Source organism: Calypte anna, chromosome 9, assembly GCF_003957555.1.
Source record: "Calypte anna isolate BGI_N300 chromosome 9, bCalAnn1_v1.p, whole genome shotgun sequence".
Lineage (NCBI taxonomy): Eukaryota > Metazoa > Chordata > Aves > Apodiformes > Trochilidae > Calypte > Calypte anna.
In genome coordinates, this window is record NC_044255.1 from 15,849,095 (window position 1) to 15,870,528 (window position 21,434).

The 21,434-nt window shown below is 42.2% G+C and overlaps 2 protein-coding genes across 2 annotated transcripts in view; both read left to right on the plus strand.

Annotated features, from left to right (window-relative positions):
• The window catches only part of PSMD1 (proteasome 26S subunit, non-ATPase 1), a 61,095-nt gene extending 58,092 nt beyond the window's left edge, over window positions 1-3,003 (plus strand). The window contains exons 24-25 of the mRNA XM_030455834.1: window positions 1,811-1,965; window positions 2,791-3,003. Of these exons, the coding sequence (XP_030311694.1) occupies window positions 1,811-1,957 (147 nt within the window). The 3' untranslated portion in view covers window positions 1,958-1,965; window positions 2,791-3,003. The remainder of the gene's footprint in view (window positions 1-1,810; window positions 1,966-2,790) is intronic.
• Window positions 3,004-9,388: 6,385 nt separating this feature from the next.
• Window positions 9,389-21,434, plus strand: part of ARMC9 (armadillo repeat containing 9) — a 53,184-nt gene continuing 41,138 nt past the window's right edge. The window contains 10 exon segments of the mRNA XM_030455840.1: window positions 9,389-9,434; window positions 9,831-9,915; window positions 10,805-10,930; window positions 11,435-11,605; window positions 12,514-12,541; window positions 12,544-12,668; window positions 15,266-15,358; window positions 16,607-16,631; window positions 18,506-18,663; window positions 20,325-20,423. Coding sequence (XP_030311700.1) covers window positions 9,868-9,915; window positions 10,805-10,930; window positions 11,435-11,605; window positions 12,514-12,541; window positions 12,544-12,668; window positions 15,266-15,358; window positions 16,607-16,631; window positions 18,506-18,663; window positions 20,325-20,423 — 873 coding nt within the window. The 5' untranslated portion in view covers window positions 9,389-9,434; window positions 9,831-9,867.

Consider the following 21,434-nt stretch of genomic DNA (forward strand, 5'->3'; position numbering starts at 1 on the left):
AGTCTGTGTGCTTGAAACAGAGTGTTCCCAGTTCTGGGCTTGTGTGTCAGGACCCAGAATATCTGTGTGTACATGAGAAAGCCACTCACAGCTGCTGGATCACTGCCACGTGTTGTAGAGATTTGCAGCTTCACTGTTGACATATTTTCTTTTTAATGTCCCTCTCTCCAAACGATCACGTGCAGTCTTGGGGGAAAGCCAAAGCTGCTGCAAACCTGTTAGGAAAATGCTAACACTACTTTATTTATCTTTCTTCTTCTACATATGTCAGATGCTGTGATGTGGATATCAATCAGACATACTCTTTGTACTAATGACATTGCTGGGGATATAAAGACTGAGTGGTGATATTTACAGTGGGCTGAGAAGTTGTACAGGCTCACTGTCAGAAGAAATAGATTAGGACTTCTGCTGGGGCTGCTTATTCTGTAGTGGGGTTTATATCTAAATGAAGTATGCTTTTTTTCATTGAACAGATTCCCTATTCAGTTGCCTCTAATCTTAGAAAAATGCTTTCATCTCCTGTTAACATAGAGAAGTAATCTGATTGTCAGATGGGGAACTAAAAAGACCGTTTAGCGTCAGCCCAAGGGATAACTATCTTTTATGAGATGTTTAAATATATTGCAAAGCTGGTAAGCTTGCCCCTGATCTCTTAAGTCTCCTGAATCAGATTTTTCTGACCTTTATTTTTGTTCAAGAAATGCCCTTGACTTCCCCCCTTTGCAGGATCATGCGTGGGAAAGCAGTATTCAAAAGAAGTAATATTTTTTCCAGGAAAATAGTAATGTTTTTAATAAATGGGTTTCCTGGAACTCCAATCAGCACATTGGAATTCTCTGTGCATTATCTCCTTTTGAACCATCTCCTTCAGCATAGCTGTGGAAGGATCTTCAGTTTCTACCCTTTAAAGAGAGGAGGGGACCAAGTTGATATTTGGATTGGGAAGATCTGCTCTGTGGTCCAGTAAGTGTCCACTCAAGCAGCTGAAATGTGGATGGATGTAGCTGTTTGCTTTAGTTTCAAAAGAAGCTGAGTCCTTGATGAGAGGAGTGCAGTTTCCTGCCTTAACCCCCCACATAAATAGTTTTCGAAGAGAACAGAGCCGCCGTGCAGTTTTTTTCTGGCACCAGGGTGTGTAGCCAAGGAGGTTCTCGAAAGGGAGCCGCTCTGAGGAGTGCCAGAGTAAAAGGCTTCTTTGAAACACTGTTCATAGCCTGGAATCCTGCTGTGGTCAAAGCTCTGATCCCAGCCAAGCGTGACACAGCACTGCCTCTTTGCACCTCAAGTTTCAGTCCTGGAGGTACACCATTTTGCTTTAGCCTGCCAGGATGTTTGGTTGTGATCTTTGTAATTAATTCCCCTTTGTTTTAGAAGGTTCTGCTAATAAGATTCCTCAGTCAGTGGAAGCTGCTGATCAGATTATTCTTTTTTTCAGATAGCCTCCTGGGAGGTAGCTACACAGAGAGGCTTCGCTAAGCTTTGTTGCCCTGAAAAGATGTCTTGTAAAGCAGTTATGGTTCAATTAGTTTTCATGTAGAGTGCCCCAGACTGGGACTGGGTTACAGCTGTGAATCCAGATGCCATTTTGTATCAAACTGAGAGGTTGGTAGTGCAGAAACAGAAAGTGGCCTGGATAGACTCTGTTCAATCCCCATGTTAGGCAGGGATCCAGGTGGGTGTCAGAAGCTTCTCTCTCTTTGCTCCTGCTGAAGTGTCTTGTATGGCATAGGATAAATACTATGGTCACAACCACTGCACCACAAAGCAGAAATGAGCAGCTCTAATGCTCACTGAACTTGTCTTGCAGCTTTCCATAGGAGGCATCATCATTCTGAAGGACACCAGTGAGGATATGGAGGAGCTGGTTGAACCTGTGGCAGCTCATGGTCCAAAGATTGAGGAAGAGGAGCAGGAACCTGAACCACCGGAGCCCTTTGAGTACATTGATGATTAAGACCTGAGGTACTGTGTAGTGTGCAGTCACCTTCATAAATCCCAGTGCAAGAAAAGCTTCTTTGGATCAACGCGAAGTAGCTACCAGGACCCATCACTCTTGTTTCTGCTCTTTAATGCCTTCTCTCCCAGATTCAGAAACATACACTCAGTCCCAATTTAAAGAATTTGGCAGCAATAATAGAGAAATCCACCTGGATCAGGCCTGACCAAGTCATACAGGATCTGGTCTCTAATCTTGGAGGCTTGGCTACTCTTGAGTAGAACCTTACTGGGCAGAGTTAGAGCAGTGCAGGGTTACAGGCAGCAGCTGAGTTAGGAATAGTCAGCTCGGAAAGATGGTCCTGGAGGAGCAAGTGGTTTATGTAACAAAGCTGTCATCCACTTGACCCCAGTGTGGCAGGATTGTTGAAAGAGAATTACTACTCTTCTTTCTGGGGTTGCCTTGTCTTTCCAGTAGTTCTTAGCAGAATTTAATGACACTCCAGTCATGGGCTCTCAGAGCCTGACTTAGCAGTTCTCATGGATCTGGTCCAGGCAATGAATGGTGCAATTCTCAGGTTCCTTAGTTAAAGTGCCTGAACTGACGTGTGAGTTTCTCACTGACAGGCAGAAACCCAGTTGCTTTATTTCCAAATATGGGCTGGCATGTCCCAGTTCTTCCAAGAGCAAAGATTATGCACTTGAATTGGTGGATGGGCAGCAAAACAAAGTACTTGCTAAAAACTGTAAATGTTGCGTCAGTGGCAGACTGGGTTGAGAGTGTGGGGCCAACCACAGGAAACCTCAGTTAAATACATTTGCTTTTCTGGTTTCTCTCTCCTCCTCCTCCAGGATAGTGTCCTCTAAAGAAGACACTATGCTTGATATCAAGAAGACAGACATGAGGACCTTCGTATCAAGACCTGCTGTTCAGTGCATGCAGCCCCAATCTGTGCTGAGCTAAAGCTGATAGTCTGTGTTTTATGGCTGAAGAACAGATATATGCTATTTAGTGTACTCTTTCACAAAACCTTGTTTTCAAATAAATATATTAAAAATTCTTGACAGAAAACTTGTTGCTTTAAAAAAAAAAAAAAAAAGAAAACCAATCCTAACAACCTTATTGTGTGCTCATCCCCAGTGTTAAAAACTAGACCCATGATGTGCATCTTCTTGCAAAGCTTGACTGACTCTGCTCCTTACAGAGTTGTTGGGATCTGTGCATATCTCTGCTTTCTCTAGCACTCATTTAAGCTGAACAAGGTCTCCAACTCCAGCCTGGTCCAGCCATAGCTCTGATGCTTCTCAGAGGCTACTCTCTACTCTCCTGCAGCTGTCCAGGTGAGGTTTGCTTCCAGATTACCTCTCTGATACTGACTTTGCACTGATCATCCCCCACCATCATCATCATAAGGTACCCAAATACCTTACCTGGTATTTGTATGACAGTGTAGGGCTGACAGAAGGGCTCTGGGTGTTGGTGATGGGACAGTGTGGCACATTTCTCCTTGTTTCACAGAATCCCTTTCTTTCCCTGTGTGCTTTCACTGCTTTCACCAAATACAAGCAGAACAGCTGATGTGCTCAGGCAGCTAGAAATGCATTACAGGCCTAGATGGGGTGAATCCAGACATGTGAGTTGTTACACTGATGTGCATCGTTAGCCAAGGGGGATTTACAGTCAGGGATATGGAATGAGCAGCAGTCAGAAGCAAGGAATGCAGCTCCTGTCAGCCCAGCCTCTTGGGCTGTAGCGCTTCACCTGTTGGGTTGTAATGCTTCAAAAGGTTGCGAGCCAGAGACTGCAGCCCTGGTCAGCTGTAAGCCAAATGCTGGGCAAAGCTTCATCATTTGAAAAAGCACTTGAAGGTAATGTAGTTTTCATTGTATGTATGTTGGGAATATTTTGCTCCATGTGAACATGCCACAAGCTTGTGTGCATATGTAATAGTGGAAGGCAAATCTTCCTTGTAGTGCCTGGGAGTTTTTCCAGCAGATAGTTTACTTTAGGGAATGTTACTATAGCAATAGAATAGTCTGCCTTTGTTCTCTGCAGAGTTTAAGCAGGACAGAGCTCTGTGTGGGACTGAAAGCCAATTTTGAGTCCTAGGCTTCACTCAGAAGTCCCTGAAGTTAAGCTGTGCTGGTTTCACAGTTCTCAGCATGGTTCAGATCTGTTACACCATGAAGCAGAGCCAAGAATGAACCTGAAATAGCTACAGCAGCATTACTATTGGAAAAACTGGAAACAAAGAGTAAATCACTGCTCCAATCCCATGGTCATCCAAAGTAAGACCCAGTATTGTGGTGCAAGAAATAAAAGATGGATAAATGCATTGTGTGAGTCTCTGTAGGGCTGAAATACCTTCTGTTAGAATTGAGTACCTGTGTCCTGCTGATGCCAACCAGTCTGGTATGTGGTGGTTTTCAGGTTTAGCAATGCCTTGTGTGGTCTTACAAAATACTGTGTGGAGAGGAAGACATTTGGACAAGAAAAACAAAACAAAACCTTATTTCAGGTCATTCAGGCACCGGCTGAGCAGCTAGATATTGCTGGAAGATTTCTAGAGTCTTAGCAGGAATGCTGGGAGTAGCTGGCTCAGAAAGACTTTAAGTCTTATACTGATACTTTGGCCAAGGTGTGAACAGTCTGCTTCTATTCACAGGACTTTTTGCTGCGCCTTTCATATTGTAACAGGCATTTCAGGGTACCCAGGATATTCCTGGAACTTGCCACAGGTTTGGTGTGGCTGTGTAAATCTGTACACGCTGAGCAGTTCCCACTGAGCCGTGTACTGCCTGGGGCACCATCCCAGAGACTTGATTCTTGTGCTAAACGATTTTCTTGTGCCTGCAAAAACATTCCTGCCTCTGGCAGTGATGTTTCCCAGAGCTCCCTTGGCACAAGCAAATGTAAAAACCTCAGACAGCCTTGAACTGATTTCTGAGCTGCTGCTCTGCAGCCATGTGGTAAGGGTACTCTTGGGCAGTCAGATTCTTAGAGCAGCTTTTGGTGTCTGTGGAAGAAAAAGGTCGTGTGTGTCAGGCTGGGAACACCAGGAAGGACATCTGGGAATTAGCCCGTCCTTGCTTTCCCGGATCTGCTTCTCACTGTTTTGTCTCCACTGGGTAAATGCATGTGGGAACTGCATGGGTTAGGATTGAGAGCACCCACAGAAGAGCATGCGCTGTCCTGGCTTGGAAAGTGCTAATCTGTGACTGTAAAGAAAATAAATAAAAATAGCAAGCATGCGAAGGTGCCATAACAGCAGATCTTATTTAAACCTCTAGGAAGAGTATAGTGATACTCTAATGACAGAGGAGAAAACCTGTAGAAGGTCTAGAAAAAATTCCAGAGAGTGGCCCAGAAACCTTCTGAAATCTTCTTGGAAAGGTGCTAGAAAATCTTGGAGAAGGCTCTAGAAAGCCTCGTGCTGGATTCTGCTCCATGCTAACATGTGACCAGTTTCCCTGGGGCCAGTCACTGTGGGACCATCTGGATGCTGTGCTTGGGGTTGGAGGCCACCACTGTGATCTCCAGTTTGCAGAAGGCATGGCAGGACCCTTGAAAGCTTTGCTGCCACTTAAAAAAAAAGTATCCACAGTGACTCATTAGTGCTGATTTCTTAGGAAGTGCTGCTCTCCCGGGCCTGTGGGGATGCCTAGGAAGGACCCACCCCTGGGGTGTTTGCCAGGGGCTAATTGGACCTAAACCTCCTGGGTCTGCTGGAAGGAGAGGCTGAGGTGGCAGGAAGCGTACTTCTGTCCCTCCTGACTAATGGGCTTCATCTCCCTTAACCCTATGAGAAATAAATCACTCCAAAAGCATGCCACTGCTGATATGCTGTCCCTGAGCCCCTCCAGGACGCCCTGGGCATGTTACCAGTCTCCTCTTTCCTCATGTTAACTCAGGTACAATCTCTCTGCTTGGTACAGATGAAGATGCTGGAGTCAGTGCTCCCAAGGCACAGGGTCTTCAAGGAGGGGGGCAACAGCGGTGGATACTCAGCAGATCTCATCCTCCCACCTCTCCCTGTCACAGTGGTGCCTCCCTCCCTATCTCTCCCCTTCCTTCCAGGGCCAGGCAAAACTCTTCCTCCTCACCGCTCAATGTGAAGGTTGGGCACTGCTGATAAGGATGGCAATGTTGGCTATTTATTTTCCTGCATCCTGGAGTTGGAGTGTCCCCCACCCTCACCCCTGCCAGACCCCAGCCTACCCTGGGCTCTTCCCCTGCCTGCCACTCTTGGCAATGGTGATGGGTTGGGTTTTCAGCCCAGTGCTTGTGTGCACCTTCATCCTGCAGCAGGGGCAGGATGGGGCAGATGGGGAGCACAGACATTGCAGGACCACATAAAGCTTGAATTTGCTTGAAACCTCTGATGGGATTAGTCTGAAGATCTTCACCCAGGAATGCTGATCTCTCTCCAGCGTGGCTTTCTGTGGGAGCAAGGATCTTTGCTCTCTTAGTGAAGACAATTGGTTTTGGCAGATCCAGTTCAATGTGTTTCTTCAGCACTGGTGGGACTGGGCTGGCCCATGTTTTTTTGCCTTGTGAGGAGAAGCTGCCCCAGGCTCTGCTGCAGTGCTGCACCTCAGGACTGCCTTGATTTTGGCCTCTGAAACCCTGCTGGGTGTGGGCAAATGGTCTAGCTGGCAGCAGCCCAGGTCTGGAGTTTTGTTTTGACAACTGTGTGCCAGTTTCTGGCATTGGCTGCACAACTAAAGCTGATTTTTGCTTGTAAAAAATGTGGTTCAGGTATTCAGGAGAGCAGTCAGTGTCTCTTCCAATGTATAGCATATGAAGGAGTGTGCATTACCCCATGTATTGCAGAGACATGACTCAAGACATACCCTGTTTCTGACCAATTCCTTTGAAGACCAACTAATCCAGAGGTCATGGAATCCATGAGCCCCAAACACCCCAACCTTATGGGTCTGGTCTGATGGACCCTGTGTGTATGTGTGTAAGCAACACACATCAGTTTTTTTCAATATGTTCACAAAGAATGTGCAGGAAATGGACAGTGGAGGGTTTATAACATGGATCCAGGTGAAACAGGTCACAGCCAGCAGGGCAGGGTGCATGGGTGGTCACCCTGGGACTCACTGCCACAGTCTTGGTGCAGGGTTGGTTCTGGAGCTGGCCAAGGGGAAGGGAAGTTATTTGGTGGTAACAACACCCTGGCAAAGGTATAAATAACTGCTCTGGTGACCCAGGGAATAACTGCTGTACAAACGAGGTTAAGTGCCAGCAGAAATTATGGGGATGTTGTTCCTCCAAAGATAACCTGCAAGGGATGAAACATGGAGCAGTTTTTTCCCCTTCAAATTGAAGGAAAAGAGTCTGAAATATTGCAGTAGTGTCTTTGTTCTCAGCTTTAGCTGGTTCTCCCATTTAATTGTTTTTCTCCATTCCTTGTCAATGAGAACCAAGATGGATTAACTTTTTGTTTTACCACCATGTCCTCCCAGAGGAGAAGATGAGATAGCTCCTGTAGGGCTGGGCAAAGTGTTTTCTTTATCTTCACACAGATATCTTTTTTATTTTTAGCTTTTAGCATGAAATTTGGAGAGTTAGGGATGAACAAGAAGCATCTGAGAATAATTTGCTGGAGTCAGTCACACTGGACAGCAGAGTTCACAGGCTTATTCATAAATGAAACATGCAAAATGATCTTCTTGTGAGCATGGAGGTTTTGCAATTTGTCTCTGAGTGATGGGATAGGTGGCCTATGGTATGTGTTGGTGGCGTGGGACATATGGCCAACAATCTGTATTGGTGACAACATCAAAGTTGTGCCCGTGCCACGAAGGCAGTGAGGCTCCCTGGTGCTGTTGTTGAAACTGGGATGTTTTACCTGAAGCTCTCTGTCCTTCTCTTTCTGTGCAGTCAATTTTCCAGAATTTTTTTTTTGTAATGAAGCATCTCTAGCTCTTCCCTTCTCACCTGCCATTTTTGGCTGGAAAATCTTCCCATTACTTCAAGCCAAGCCTCCATGCATTGGTGATCACCTTGGTTGGGGACTTAATGACCCATGTCTTAGGTGAGTGAATGCCAAGGCTCCCTTCAGGCCCAGGATAATGAGCTGCTGTCATCCCCCACAGAGACACCTCCAGCCCTTGCAAAGGCAGCTGATCTTTCCTGGTTGTCAGCTTTGTCCCTGTAGGGATCTCTAAAAGGGTGATGTCTGACATAGATGGAAAAACACCAGGGTCGGATCTATTAGGACAGAAAAGCAGAGACAGCTCTGAGGACTCTGTCCTTCCTCCAGCCTAGGCTGGTCTTGCTCAGCATGTACCAGGGTGCTGGCAGCAGCAAGAAGTTTTTGTGGAGTGTGGGGTCTGCTTTTCCAGGTTGTCCCTAAGACATGGGAGGCTGACACTATAGGCAATAAGTTGAGATCTGATGCTCTTGCCTTTATCTCCAAAGTTCTGCTGGGAGAAGAAAGTCCTGGCTCCTTCTGCACTGGGCTGTAAGGTGCTGGGAGCCTCCTTCACCTCTGCTCACCACCTGCTACAACTCTGTTCTTCCCATCACCTTGCTCTTTCCAAGCATTCTACTTAGCAAGGTGATAATTTAGATCTGGCAAGAATGTTCAAGGCTGATTTCACCCCAACCCTTGTTTTTTTGTTTTGTTTTGTTTTAATTGAATAAGGAGAACACCTTTAGATCATCATCTGTGGGATGATCTGTGTTCCCTGAATGCCATTCATCCATGCTGGTGTTGGGAAAGTTAAGGTTTGGCTGGGAAATGGCCTCAGTGGAGAGCAGTGCCTCTGAGCTGGCAGGTCAGATTAGGTTTGGGGTTTTATGAGATTATTAAGGGTCAAAATCCGTGAGTGTGGGTCAGATGCAAAGCTCAGTGTTCAGTTGCAGCTGCCACTTTAGGAGCCTTTTTAAGGAAGGTTGATAGGGCTGTGCTGTGTCTGCCTGTGGGACAGGTGGAGGGCAGGGGCTGCCTCAGCTGCTCATGGTGGGAAACAAGACTGCATTGAGGACCAAAACCCTGGGCAGGACATGGCTGGTGATGTGACATCATTTTGGTGCGTGTAGAAGATGCTTGCTCGAAAGTCGGTGTTAAGGACAAGGGGTTAATTAAGACCTCTTAAAAAAGGGACAAAGGCTCAATGAGGGTTTTTTTCCAGTCCTCTTGTTTGATTAGGTCAGGATTCCCTCAGGTAGCAACATGTTTGGGCAGTTGCTGCAAAACATCTGTTAGGGCAGTAGATCGCTTCAAGAAACCGAAACACGAGCCCGAACTGTCCCGGTTACCTCCCCGGCGGCGCCAGCGGGAAGCGGCACCTCCCGCCTGCGCGCCAGGGGGCGCTACCCCGGCGCCGGCACGGTGGAGAAACGCTCTATCCTCACGTGATGCCGCCTTCCCGGCTGGAAATTGGCTTGAGAGGGATCACGTGAGGCGGGGAAGTAAGGTGGGGCCGGGAGTAAGGCCGCGGTTGCCAAGGCGACGAGAGGCGGCGGTGGGACCCACGGGGTAAGTAGGCCGCGCCTGCCGTGGTGCCGGTGGCTCTCGGGGTTGTCTCGCTTCCCGCCCCTCTGGCTGGCTCGGGAGCTGGTTGGGAAGCGTGCTATAGGCCGTGAGGAGGCGACCGCAGCTCCCCGTCCTGGGTAGGGGGGCGGTGGGATGGCTTCTGTGTGGAGAGCCCGTATGATTGGCGAGACAGCGATTGGGGGTTGGCGAGGGACGGTTTTGGAATTTCTTTGGAGGAGTGTATGTGTGCGGGTATTCGTCCTCGTGCAGTTTATCTCCTCCTCATGCGGTTTGTGTTGGAGGTGAGACGGATAAATGGGCTGTGTCTGGCTGGGCTTTGCTGGGGCTGTGTGAACTGCTGTGCTGCCTGCTAATACCCTCCCGTCAACAATTTTCTAGGTTTACCAGCGATGAGATGTAGCAGTAACGCTTAGTGATGGTTGATTCAGCATATGAAGCTGAATTGCTCGAACTGGTGAGAGAGGTTGGTTTTCTCTTTTTTTTCCTTTTCCTTTTTTTGATTGAAATGAACAAGAGAAAATTTCATAATGTTTGTCCTCAGAATGAGACATTATTATGTTCTAAATCTTGGAGTTATTTAACTGGCCAAGTCTTTGCTGTACACTGAAATCACACTGACTCCTGCCGTGATCTGTAGATTCAAAGGGCTCTGTGTCCATTAAGTGCCAGCAAACATCAATCTACGATTATCTAATGCTCATTGCAAATGAGGCTTTAATTAAAGGAACAGTTAAGTTGATGAGATCCACAGGCAGGTCCAACTTTTGGCAGTGGTGAGATATTTAAAACACTGCTTAGCTGCCACCTCGTTCCATATGTGCATAGGATCATAGAACCATATAAAAACCCCAGGGCTAACAAAACCCAGATTGAAGTTCTGAGACTCCTGATCTCCATGTTTTAATGCCTAAGCAGAATTTTCCATCTGAACATTCCTCGATCCATCATGCCCAGAAGAGGTAATGAGAAGGTATTCTAAAGTGAGAAATGTAACTGCAAAAAAGACAGTGAGAGACAAACTGTCAAGGGCAGGTGCCTCTCTAGTAGTCTGTGTTTCAGCCTTCTGGATTGGAAGGTTTGAAATTACTGGTTAAAAAGAAGGGCATCATTCTTTCAGAGAGGATGTGCTCTGTGTCCAGTACAGTCCTTTAGGATGCAGGAGGAAATTTAGTTGAGAGACAGCATTTGCCTGCCACAGGAGGCAGCAGTTCTTGCTTTGTTGCTGTGCAGTCTTTGGCATCTATGGACTGTGCTACAAGAAAACTTTAAAGCAATTTGGCATTTCCTGGGTCACTCACTGAAGCCTTAATAATCTTTAAAAAGTATTATTCCTGTATGTTTTTGTCTTGTAGTATTTGGACTTTGCTGAATTTGAAGAAACAGTGAAAGTATTTACACAGGAATGTAAAATAAAAGGGAAGCCGCTACCTAAACCAGCAGATGTTTCCTCAAGAGATTCAAAATCTTTGCCTGTTCAGGTAATGCATAATTTACACCTAATAAGTAATACTAAAAACAGTTAAAAGGCCATTTATCACGACTTGAACTGTTACAGCAGTGAGATTATCTGAACTGTCTGAAGAGATTCCTGAGTATTTGAAGAAGTCTGCCAGCAGTCATCTTTCAGTGCAGGAACCTTCGAATCTGAGGGTTTTTTGGAACTCCTGTCCTTTTGAACCTGAGACAGTACTTTTGGTTCACACTCTTTCAGGTTTTCAGCTTGCCAGACTGATTTTCACACAGTGTAGACATGTATTTTTGTGCTTGAAAATTTGGGATTTAGTTCTTCTATTGATGGTTGATTCAGGCTCTCAAAGATATTAAAGACAGATGGAGAAGGAATATTTAGGGGGTTATTGAATGGTGAGAGACTTTATATAAAACTTTTCATGGCACTTCAGTTTTTCATTCACAAACGTACTGCTGTAAAACTGTAGCTTTTCTGTGTTTGGTTTTTCACTGAACACTTTTCCTCTTTGCAGAAAGATTTACTTACAGCATTTGAAAATGGTGAGCAGAAGGTTTTCTTCCAGCTCTGGGAGAAGCATATTTCATCTTCAGTCCAGGACAATGAACCTGTTGCTCAGAAGCTGGAGTTCTATCTTCACATCCACTTTGCCACCTACCTCTTAAAAAACTCTGAGGGAAAGCCTGTAAGTTTAGTTCACAATTCAAAAAAATTCCTTTTGTTTGTTTGACTTCATATATGTTGTCTTCAGTGTGGATGAGGATGGGATCTTTTGAAAGAAGAATTCCCAGAATGTGTATCCATTTTTTGGGCCACAGTCTGTGTTTTAGATGAACCAGACCCCTTGTATTATGATGTGTAGAGGTGGAATTTGGATGTGTCCTTATGTGGAGCTTGTGAAGTATTTTAAGTTGGAAAATACAAACATGCTGATGTGAAAACCCATCTAATTGTGATCCACAGGAGATTTCTAAAATGTTTACTTTCCTTCCAGTTTAGACTGAAGCTGTGTGTTGAAATGTAAATGTTTCTGATAAAATGGGGAAGTGAAATCTTGACCAGTTCAAGATACCATATTGAAAACCATAATTCCAAGCTGCCATCAAATAAAATCTGTTACATGGGACTTTTATGATGAAGAGACATTTAAGTAGCTTGAAGTCAGCCAAGATCATCCAGGGCTTAATAGCTCCAGCCTTACACCTGTCAGCTTCTATAGAAATATCTGGGTTCTTTCAGTGGGTTTCCCAACCTCTAAGGAGCTTTTGATCTTTTCCATCTCTCAGGTCCCCTTCCTGGAAGTGTTTGAATGGATTTTACAGTTCTGGACTTATCACTGAAATACGAGTTTCCTTTCTGCCCTGAGTGTGGAAATGACACTGTACTTGAGAAATGTAGCCTTAAGTGGGAAGGAATAATTTACACTGAAAAAGTTACTGTCCCTCTGCTTTTGTTGCACCTGGATGGCACAAATAACGTTGGTTTAAATTTTAATTTTTTGGTGGTGAAGACAAGATATAATGCTCTCTAGTTAAATAAACGTTGCATTCAGAGTGGTAGTTTTCTAAATAAATATGCTGCTTTATTTCCTAGGACAAAACTGACCTTGAGGAAAGGATTTCCATTTTAAGGCATACCTGGAAACAAAAGGAGCTGCACTGAGCCAGTCTATGGAGTTTCTTCCCTTCTATGCTTTGCCTTTTGTTCCGAACCCCATGGTACATCCTTCATTTAAAGAGCTTTTCCAGGTCAGTATCTACTTTGCAGAGATGGATTTTTCTCATGATATGAAAGATACGAATGATATTTAGTTCAGTAATTGCTTTTATTGTTTCCTTTAACAGAAACTGTATAATCATTAAAGAGCATTTATTTGATGAAGGAAGGGTTGTGAGAGTGCTGTCAGTTACAGAGTACCATCTTAAATGTATTTGCTTGAATCCTAAACAGTACACCTGCTTTAAACCCCAAAATAAGAACTGCTGCCTCTCCTTCCTTTGCACACAACCCTGAAATACAAATGCCTTTGGGAATCTCTAAGTAGTAGTTCAAGTCCACTTACTTTCCATGAGTTTGTTGCCCATCCCTACTATCTCTGTATATGAGCTGGATTTAAGGCATGATAGCGAGGCATAGGAGATTGAGACAGTTATCTGTATATCAAAAAGTGAGTCAAGTGTATAAGTAATCCTTCTGTAACAGAAAATGAGTCACTTTTGTCTGTGTTCTCAGATTCTTCCCCACCTCCCAAAAAAATGCTGGGCGGTTATAGCTGTGCTAAGGTTTGGTGACTCTTGCCAGAGACATTTTTCCTAGTTGTTTTTTTGTAAAATATGTTTTAAGCCTTTTCCATTGAATAGTTATTTCAGAGTTCAGTTTTTGGGCTTATACGTGCCAGGTAGGAAGAGTGTGTAAAAGCTGGTATGCTTGAACTTCAAGATAGATCTCATTTCCAGGTGCACTTTCAATGTGATGATAATCTACAATTACTCTACTGATGAAGGGTAATAAAACACTTTTCATTGACTGCTTTTTGGCTGCTTTGCAGGTAGATCTGTTGGAGACATTTTCTAGAGCTTTAGTTTGACATTCCAAAGCATTGGTGACAATTCCTTTGGGGAAAGGTACAGCCACCATTCCACCTGCTGAGGGGTGGTTCCTGTGGAACACGTGGTTGTGCTTGGACTGGGTCAAGGAATCCAACTGCTTTATTGCCTGTGATTGTGTATCCAGCTTGCATCTTCACGGACACACATGTACACAAATTTGTTTGTAAAAATTAATAGTATTTTCCAGGGTAATATGCTTGAAATACTTCACTATCCTACCACACAGACAGCTGTGCTGCCTTATCTAGAGAGCTGCAGGAGTTACTGTGGTGGAAGGAGATATCTTCAGCCTGCATCGCTGCCACGCTTTGATACCAAATCAAAGCTGAAGTGGTACTTGCCCTTGGGCTGACTTTTGATGTACCAGCTGATGAGGTGCTCCAGTTTAACACCAAAAAAGGCATATACTGCCATTTTCCTTTGGGACTAACTATAAATAAAGAGACTTACTGGTTGACCTCAGATATGGGATATGACTGCTTTTTCAGATTATACTTAGCAGCAGCTTTTTTTTTAATTTTTATTATGCCTTATCTAAGATGAGTTCCTCTGGTTTATTCATAGTAACCCAGTGTCCAAGCTTTTAGTCCACAGTCACTCATATTTTCTTATGGGAATTGTACAGCACATTCCATGTTAGTGTTGAAACACAGATTGTTCGACGTTAGAGAAAGAACAGCAGTGAGTCAGTAGTCCTGCTAAGCAGTGTTCTTACAGCATATTTTTTTTCTCAGGCATCTGATGCTTTATATAGCTGGAGTTCTTGTCTGTTTGTGAAATACATCTTGAAAAATATTATACACTCCTCTCTGTAGGAGACATGGTTCCTTGGGTGATATACAGCATACTGTCATGCACCACTGTCTGGATACTGAACTGGTAAATGTAGCAAGTAAATTCTATATGCTCTCCAGCGTGATGAAATAGGAGCAAATCTGAGCTGTGAGAACAGCTTGCAACATACAAATATACAGCAGTAAATTTAGCAAACCTTCTTCTCCTTGTTGGAATATACTGCTTTTTCATCTGTTGGCTAGCTTTTCATCAAGCAGAAACTAGCTTAACTGAAGGTTTGAAATAGAAGAAATGAGTATTCAGTGAATTCTTAGGTGTAATTATTTCCGTAACTGTTATTTTCTTGTGCCTAAGAGGCACTCTTGGGCAGAAGACAGCATTCCAGTTTGTGGCTGATATGTTGGTGGTTTCTTTATATGCAAATTACTTTTCTTTAAAACCTTATTTCAGGAATGTTGCACCCTGATCACTGATGTTACATCATAACCCTTGTAACAGTTATTGACAAAATTCACAATTCCCAGATCTTGTTAGGTGTGAAAGATGACTTCAGTGATTACTTCTTGAAAAGTAAGCAATGGGAAATTACTTATTTAGTACTCTAATAAGTTTAAACTTTATGTTAATCTTACTTTTCTCTCATGTTGCTTGTATTTTAAACATAATTCTAATCCAAGGGCAGTTGTTACATGTGCATACAAGGCACCAACACTATGTAAAGCTACATTATTAATTTTAGAGGTCTTGTCTAGGAATAAAACTATAGTCTCTTCTGACTTCTGCACACTTTATGGGTAGTGAGCAAACACATTCACTTCAGTAAGAGTGAAGGGAGAATCTTTTCAATACAATACTGTCTGCCTTGTTTACTAGTGGAAGGTTGCTGTGATCCAGACTGTGTACATATTTGGTGAACAACTGCCACTGTTTTTCTTTTCAAGGATTCTTGGACAGTGGATTTAAGGACAAGATTGGAAGAGTTCCTGTCTCTGAATCTGAAAGCCAGACAGACTCCCCGACTTCTCACTTTATTTGTATCCACTTGAGGAAACACTTTGAAGATAATTAAAATTATTATAAAGAGGCAGTATAATTTATTGGAAGTGTGCTGCTAAGATATATTGCCGAATAGCAGTAACGTTGCAGTGCAGTGTTTTTATGATAGGAAACATTGTTTATAGTCCACATTTGAAAAACTCTTTTGAAAAAGCAATGTAAAGACAATATATAGGTGCATATGAACCTGCATATTTATTGTATGACTGTTCTTTGCTTTCCTTTATAAAGTAGAGGATTCTCCAAGGCACTGGCCTTAACTGCCTTATTTTTTAGCATTTATAAAGCTGTTTATCTTTTCAATTAGCCATTTCAGGAACTTTTTCCAGGGAAACATTTAAGACCCCTGAAAACTTTCCTGAAGGGTTCTAGAAATTATTGTTTTACTAAATGGCTTGTGCTTCAATGTGTATTGTTTTTCTAACAATACTGTTTAAGTTGTACTGTCAGGTCTGATTTGCAAATTAACTGTGCAAATTACTTCAAATGAAATTTTCTTCATTTTTGGTCAATACAGTTAAGGGCAAGAAAACTGAATGGATTTTTTTTTTTTTTTTTTTTAACAGAAGTTGAAAGACCTTTTCCTGCTATATCTTAATTGATTCTAAAGCAACATCTTGCTATTGTCATCTTGAGTGATGCTCTGGGAATTATATTTCTTTTGTTATGTCCCTGTTCATGTGCCAGGATGGGGAGCAGAGATCAAAACACTGTTTTCATTCCCATATTATAGATGCTTGTGTGAGAGTCTGGCATAGAACAGTTGTAGAAAACTTTCTTTCATACCTCCTTATGGAGTAATGGACTGGATCCTAACTGAGCCCTGACTATTTTTGGGGTATAAAACATACTTGCCCTAAAACATTTGCATTTATTTTATATAAAATTGGTGGTTTGATTTTAAATTCAGTGTTGTTACATTTAGACTGGAGTTCCTGTATCTTACACTTCAGGGCTGGATGTAGTAGCTTTAAAGGTCAGCAAAAAGTCTTAAGCCACCCCACAACATGGTACATTGTGCACTTATGAGAGTTTTATGTATTTATAATTGATTAGTTTGCTCCTGCCTTCCTGTTAAGCATCAGGTATTCACTGTTGTGAAATGTAGGAGCATTTGGTTGGCTTTCCCAGAATGAGAACTGTTGAATTTTTCATTCTGTGTCTCTGGAGCAAACACATCCTGAAAGGATGCCCATTTTCCTCAGCTGTAACTATTTGTACAACAGAAGGAGAATGGGCAATGCAACAAAGGTAAGTAGTGAGATTTCTCTTCTGATTTTTAAGTTGATGAATGTTAATACAACAAATTTCATTAATTAATGACAAGTAATTAATACAGGACTCCCCACATTTCTCTGCTGAAGATGGTTACCCTTCTGCCAGCTGCCATGGCACAGCAGAGGTTCATGCAGGGGAACAAATGCCAAGGGACAGTTTTTAAATAACTGCACATAAGTCATCCAGAGCTTGTTTATCAGAGCTGCAAGGTATTTCATGCTGAGAGCTTCTGTAAACACAGAGCGTAACTGTGTGGCGCAACGTTGTACTGCTTAGGAGTCTCCAAATGAAGGTCCTGGAGATTTCTACTTACATCATTTATGTTTCCCAATACTTCTGTGTTACTGGAACAAATGCTCTACATCTTCATGGAAAGAGATAGTGTATCATAAAAGAGGATAATGGTTTCCTCAAAGACTGTGGTCAAAGTCTGTTATAAACAGACTAGGAACTGTTTTTCTAGTTTCCAATTATGCATCTTAGCTACTTACTTTGCTTTTTTTCCTCTGGGTCTGTTTGGACATAAACTGTGCTCTACTCTATGAAAGCTGCTAAATCTGTGAAAAGGAATCCTACTTTTGTCTGAAAGTCTGTAGTGAAGCTGATTCCTGCCCATTGTTTTAACAGAAAGTCCTATGGTAAATATTCAGTCTCCTGGCAGATGGCAGAATGCCATTTTTACAACACTAGAGCAATACTGGCTTCCCAGAAAGATTAATTTAAAACATAATGTCCTAGCAAAATACATAAACATCAGCAGTAACAATAGAATTATTGTGCCTCCTTTCATAGTTTTGTTCAGCCATGAAGATATGCACCTTGGTATGCAGCTCCAGACTATGTGCCTGACTTCCATGGAGAATGTTAATTTGGCTAGTTCAGAGACTGGGATGGAGGATACAGATTTGGTGCTTAGTTTCTTTCATCTCCCAAGTAATTGAACCTGAAGGAACAAAATGCATCAGTAATATAACTTTTTTTAAAAAATAAGAATTTGGACAGAAATAAAAAAACCCAATTGAGTTATGTTTAAGAAATTCAAGATACTAGAAGTAACGTGTACTATAGCTTATCATCAGCTGGTAAATGATGGATGCACCTGAAAAATTTTGTTTAGAAGTAGAGAATTCCCTGTGACTTAGAAAAATATTTTAATAGCAGATGAGGAACTGAATAACATGCATGTTGGGTGGTTTTTTCCTATGAGTAGTACCATTTTCTTTAAAAGATAGAAGACATAGTATTTACTTTGAAATAAACAAAGTGCTGCATAACCTAAATATCAGTGGTCTATTTCTATAAATTAAATGGAGAAAACACCCAGGCTCACAGTGTAATCTGTGAAGTGGCAGCTTGATCTTTCCAGTTGCTCCATGTGATAATCTTTTTTACTCTCTGTTACTTTAGTGAATGTGGAAGATAGTGGATGAAACTCGTCTGTAGGTAGCAAGTTCAGTTAACCTAAGTATGAGCTGCATTTTGTTGTAAATTCTTCTGATTCAGTGCCCTCAGCCTCATTTTATCTCTGATGGCATGGAACTTCTTAACAAAACTTAAAAACAGGACCCTCTCAGAAAAGTATTCAGGGATGTACATGGTCTAAGAGCTGCTGCCCTAACTGAAGCGATTGGTTCTTTGGGGAATTAAGGCAAAATAAATACTTGCTTCTGTTGCAATGCAATTAAATCACACAGTAATGTGGAATTATCCTTGCAGTGAAATTCCACCTGTTTGATAAAAGTAACTCCAACAGTTGAAGTTGTTTTTTCAGAGCAGTAAAAATGTTTGCAAGTTCTTTTGTCCTTTGAAAAGGCAATGTTATTTCATTTCTGTTATTCTCTTGACAGAAATGTTGCAAAATCTTCATCAGCAGTTGGTGGAATCTGAGCACAGGACCATGACCTACCTGAAACGCTTTAACAAAGTGCGGTCTGACTACCATAATCTCATTGGAGTCACTGCAGAGCTGGTGGATTCCTTGGAGGCCACAGTCAGTGGCAAGATGGTAAGAGAATTCAGGTACTTGCACCCTCAGCCGCAGAAAATACAGAGAGAATGCCCCTAAATTGAGAACTAAGTGTAGTTATGAGCATAGCTGTCAGTACTGTGTCTCTTTACCAATGAAGCACAGCACTTTGGATTATTTTTTCTGTTGTCTTGTGTATTTAGTATAAAGGAATTTCAAAAGATGAGTTGAATTGTGCTGGCTTAGAAACCTATAAGAAACTATCATCATGTCACAAGACATCTCGAGCCTCTTGTTGAGAGTCCACTTTTGAGCTTTGGCATTAGCAGTGATTAGAGGGCATCTCTGATTACTGACTGCAGTCCAGCTTGTCAGAGGTTGTTGAATATTTTAAGTTACACGGTGGTGAAAACCACCTTCTCATCCAGAATTTTGGTGAGAAAAGCTTTGATGTGTGTTCTGCTAAGCTGAACTTGTTAATTTAATTAGTAAATGGAACTGTGGTAGGAGTGAATGAGTTACACTGTTAGAAACAGGCCACGCATAGTAAAACTGGAGAAGGTACAACTTTCTTATAGGTATTTTTTACACAGAGATGATTTTATGCTTCATCTTTTGTGCTGTCTTCTCTGTGAGCATACCTCTGTAGTAGAACTTCTGCATAACTTGAAGGTTCTTAGGGCAGATGTTAGTGAACTCTAGATTCTTTTCATGGAGCTGTGCATTGTTAGCAGGGGGAATGACCTAGGAGTCCTGCTGGCAAGTCAGTATGGACCTTCCTCCTGTCTCTCCATCTGGGATCAGTCTGCTCACCTGGTCAATGCATGGAAGAATTTTCCTGTAGGCATGGATTTTCCTTTGCAGATTAGTAAAGGTATCTGCTCACATGAGCTTCGACAACTATAAGAAATACATAGTAATTAATTTGCTGCCTCCCATTGCACACTTCAGTGCTCACCATGGTGATATCCTCTTCGCTTCTGTGGTGGAGGAACCAGGCACTGATTATCTGTTGTTGTGGATGCTTCATTTCCTGTCTAAGCCCTGTGCTGAGCAGTCACTTGATCCTTCCCGAGTGTGTCCAGCTGAGGGCGCGCTTTCGTCATGAATATTGGTTTCTGTCATTTCTGAATCCGAAGTGGAGTTGGATGCTCGAAAAAATAATACTGAAATCTCATCATTATGAACATGAAGGGTTTTATTGTCTCACTGTAGATCTGAGAATATTGGAAGCATCCCTATTCACATTCCTGTATTCTCATTCCTCTCACCTCTGTTGTACAAAACAGTTGTGCAATACCCTTTAGCTAGACAACACATCAGCATAGCGTTGTGTATTTCTAAAACATAAAACTGGTTCATATGTACTGAGAACTTAACTTTAAATTGAGGAAAATCTGTATGCAAGCACAGGTGTGAAAAATTCTGGTTTTCTTCTAGACTTTAAGAGTATTTAGTGTTAGTCTTGTGAATAGCATAAGTCTTCCTAGATGAAGAGAGTTTACAGTGTTCTTAATTTCTGAACAGAACTGTGGTTGCAGTTCATTGTGCTTGCACCAATGAATTTCAGGTGTGTGATTTCTTTTCATCTTGGAAAAAAACTAAAACCCAAACCTCACACCTTAAGCATAGTAACACTTGTGTATTAGAAAGTGTAAGTTTTATATAATCCTGTTCTTTCTTTGTTTCCTACTTTTTAGATCACACCAGAATATCTCCAAAGTGTTTGTGTTCGCTTGTTTAGCAATCAGATGAGACAAAGTATTGCACATAGTATTGACTTCATGAGGCCTGGAACTGTAAGTATTAATGTTTAGGTTTTTTACAAAACTGTTTCAAAAGACAGCTCCACTTAAGATACATATTGAACAACAAATGCAAGATACTAAAACATAATGTATCCAAGCTTTTAAAAGGAGGATGGCAATCTGAAAGGTTTTGTTGACCTCAAATGCTGGTGAATGAGATAGTTACACAGTCATAGCTCTGTGTCATTCATTCTGTTGTTACAATAACAGTAAGCTGTGTATCAGTTAAAATGCTAACTGCATATTTAAAAAAACCAAAAGCGAATCTTAAAACCAGTGTTCTAAGTGTTTGTAGCCAGTTTAATTTCCCTAAAAAGAGGTGGTAGTGTTGCTCAGTTTGGACACATGATCTGTTGCTTTCTGTTGTCAGTGATGCCCTGGTAGCCCTGGTGAATTGGCTTAGCCATACACAGGATCAGACAGGGTCCTGAGAACAAATGAGGAAAGGAGGAGAAAAGGAGGATTTTCTTTTTTTTATAAAAAAGCTAGCTGTTAGATGGGCAGGTAGATGATACACCTAAGCTGACTTGTTGATTAACATGATGGTCTTTAACCCATATCTAAGGATCTTTGATCTTATTAGTAAGCATCTTTGGATGCCTAGGGTTTTTTCCTTTCCATTCCACTATCCTCTTCTTTTTTAAGGTGCCTGCAGTATACCTAGGTGCTTGTGCCCATTAGTGTTCTGCTCTATCTCTTCTGTCTAAATGGAGAGGGAGGTGCCTTTTTTTCAGCAGCAAAAACAGCTTAGGGTAGTTTTTAGTGTCTGTGCCTGGGGATGTGAAATTTTAAATGACACATTGATAGTGTAAGAGGTGCTCAGTGGTACCTTTTTTAATCCCGAGCTTGTTAAAACTTTTCAAATAAGTGTTAACATTAAAACTGTGTTAAAACGTTGTAGTATTAAAATACTGTGTGCCAGTGCTGTACAAAAACAAGCCAAAGTCATGAATTGTGCTTATTTTTGCTGTGGCAGACATTCATGTATATTTAACTTTGTAG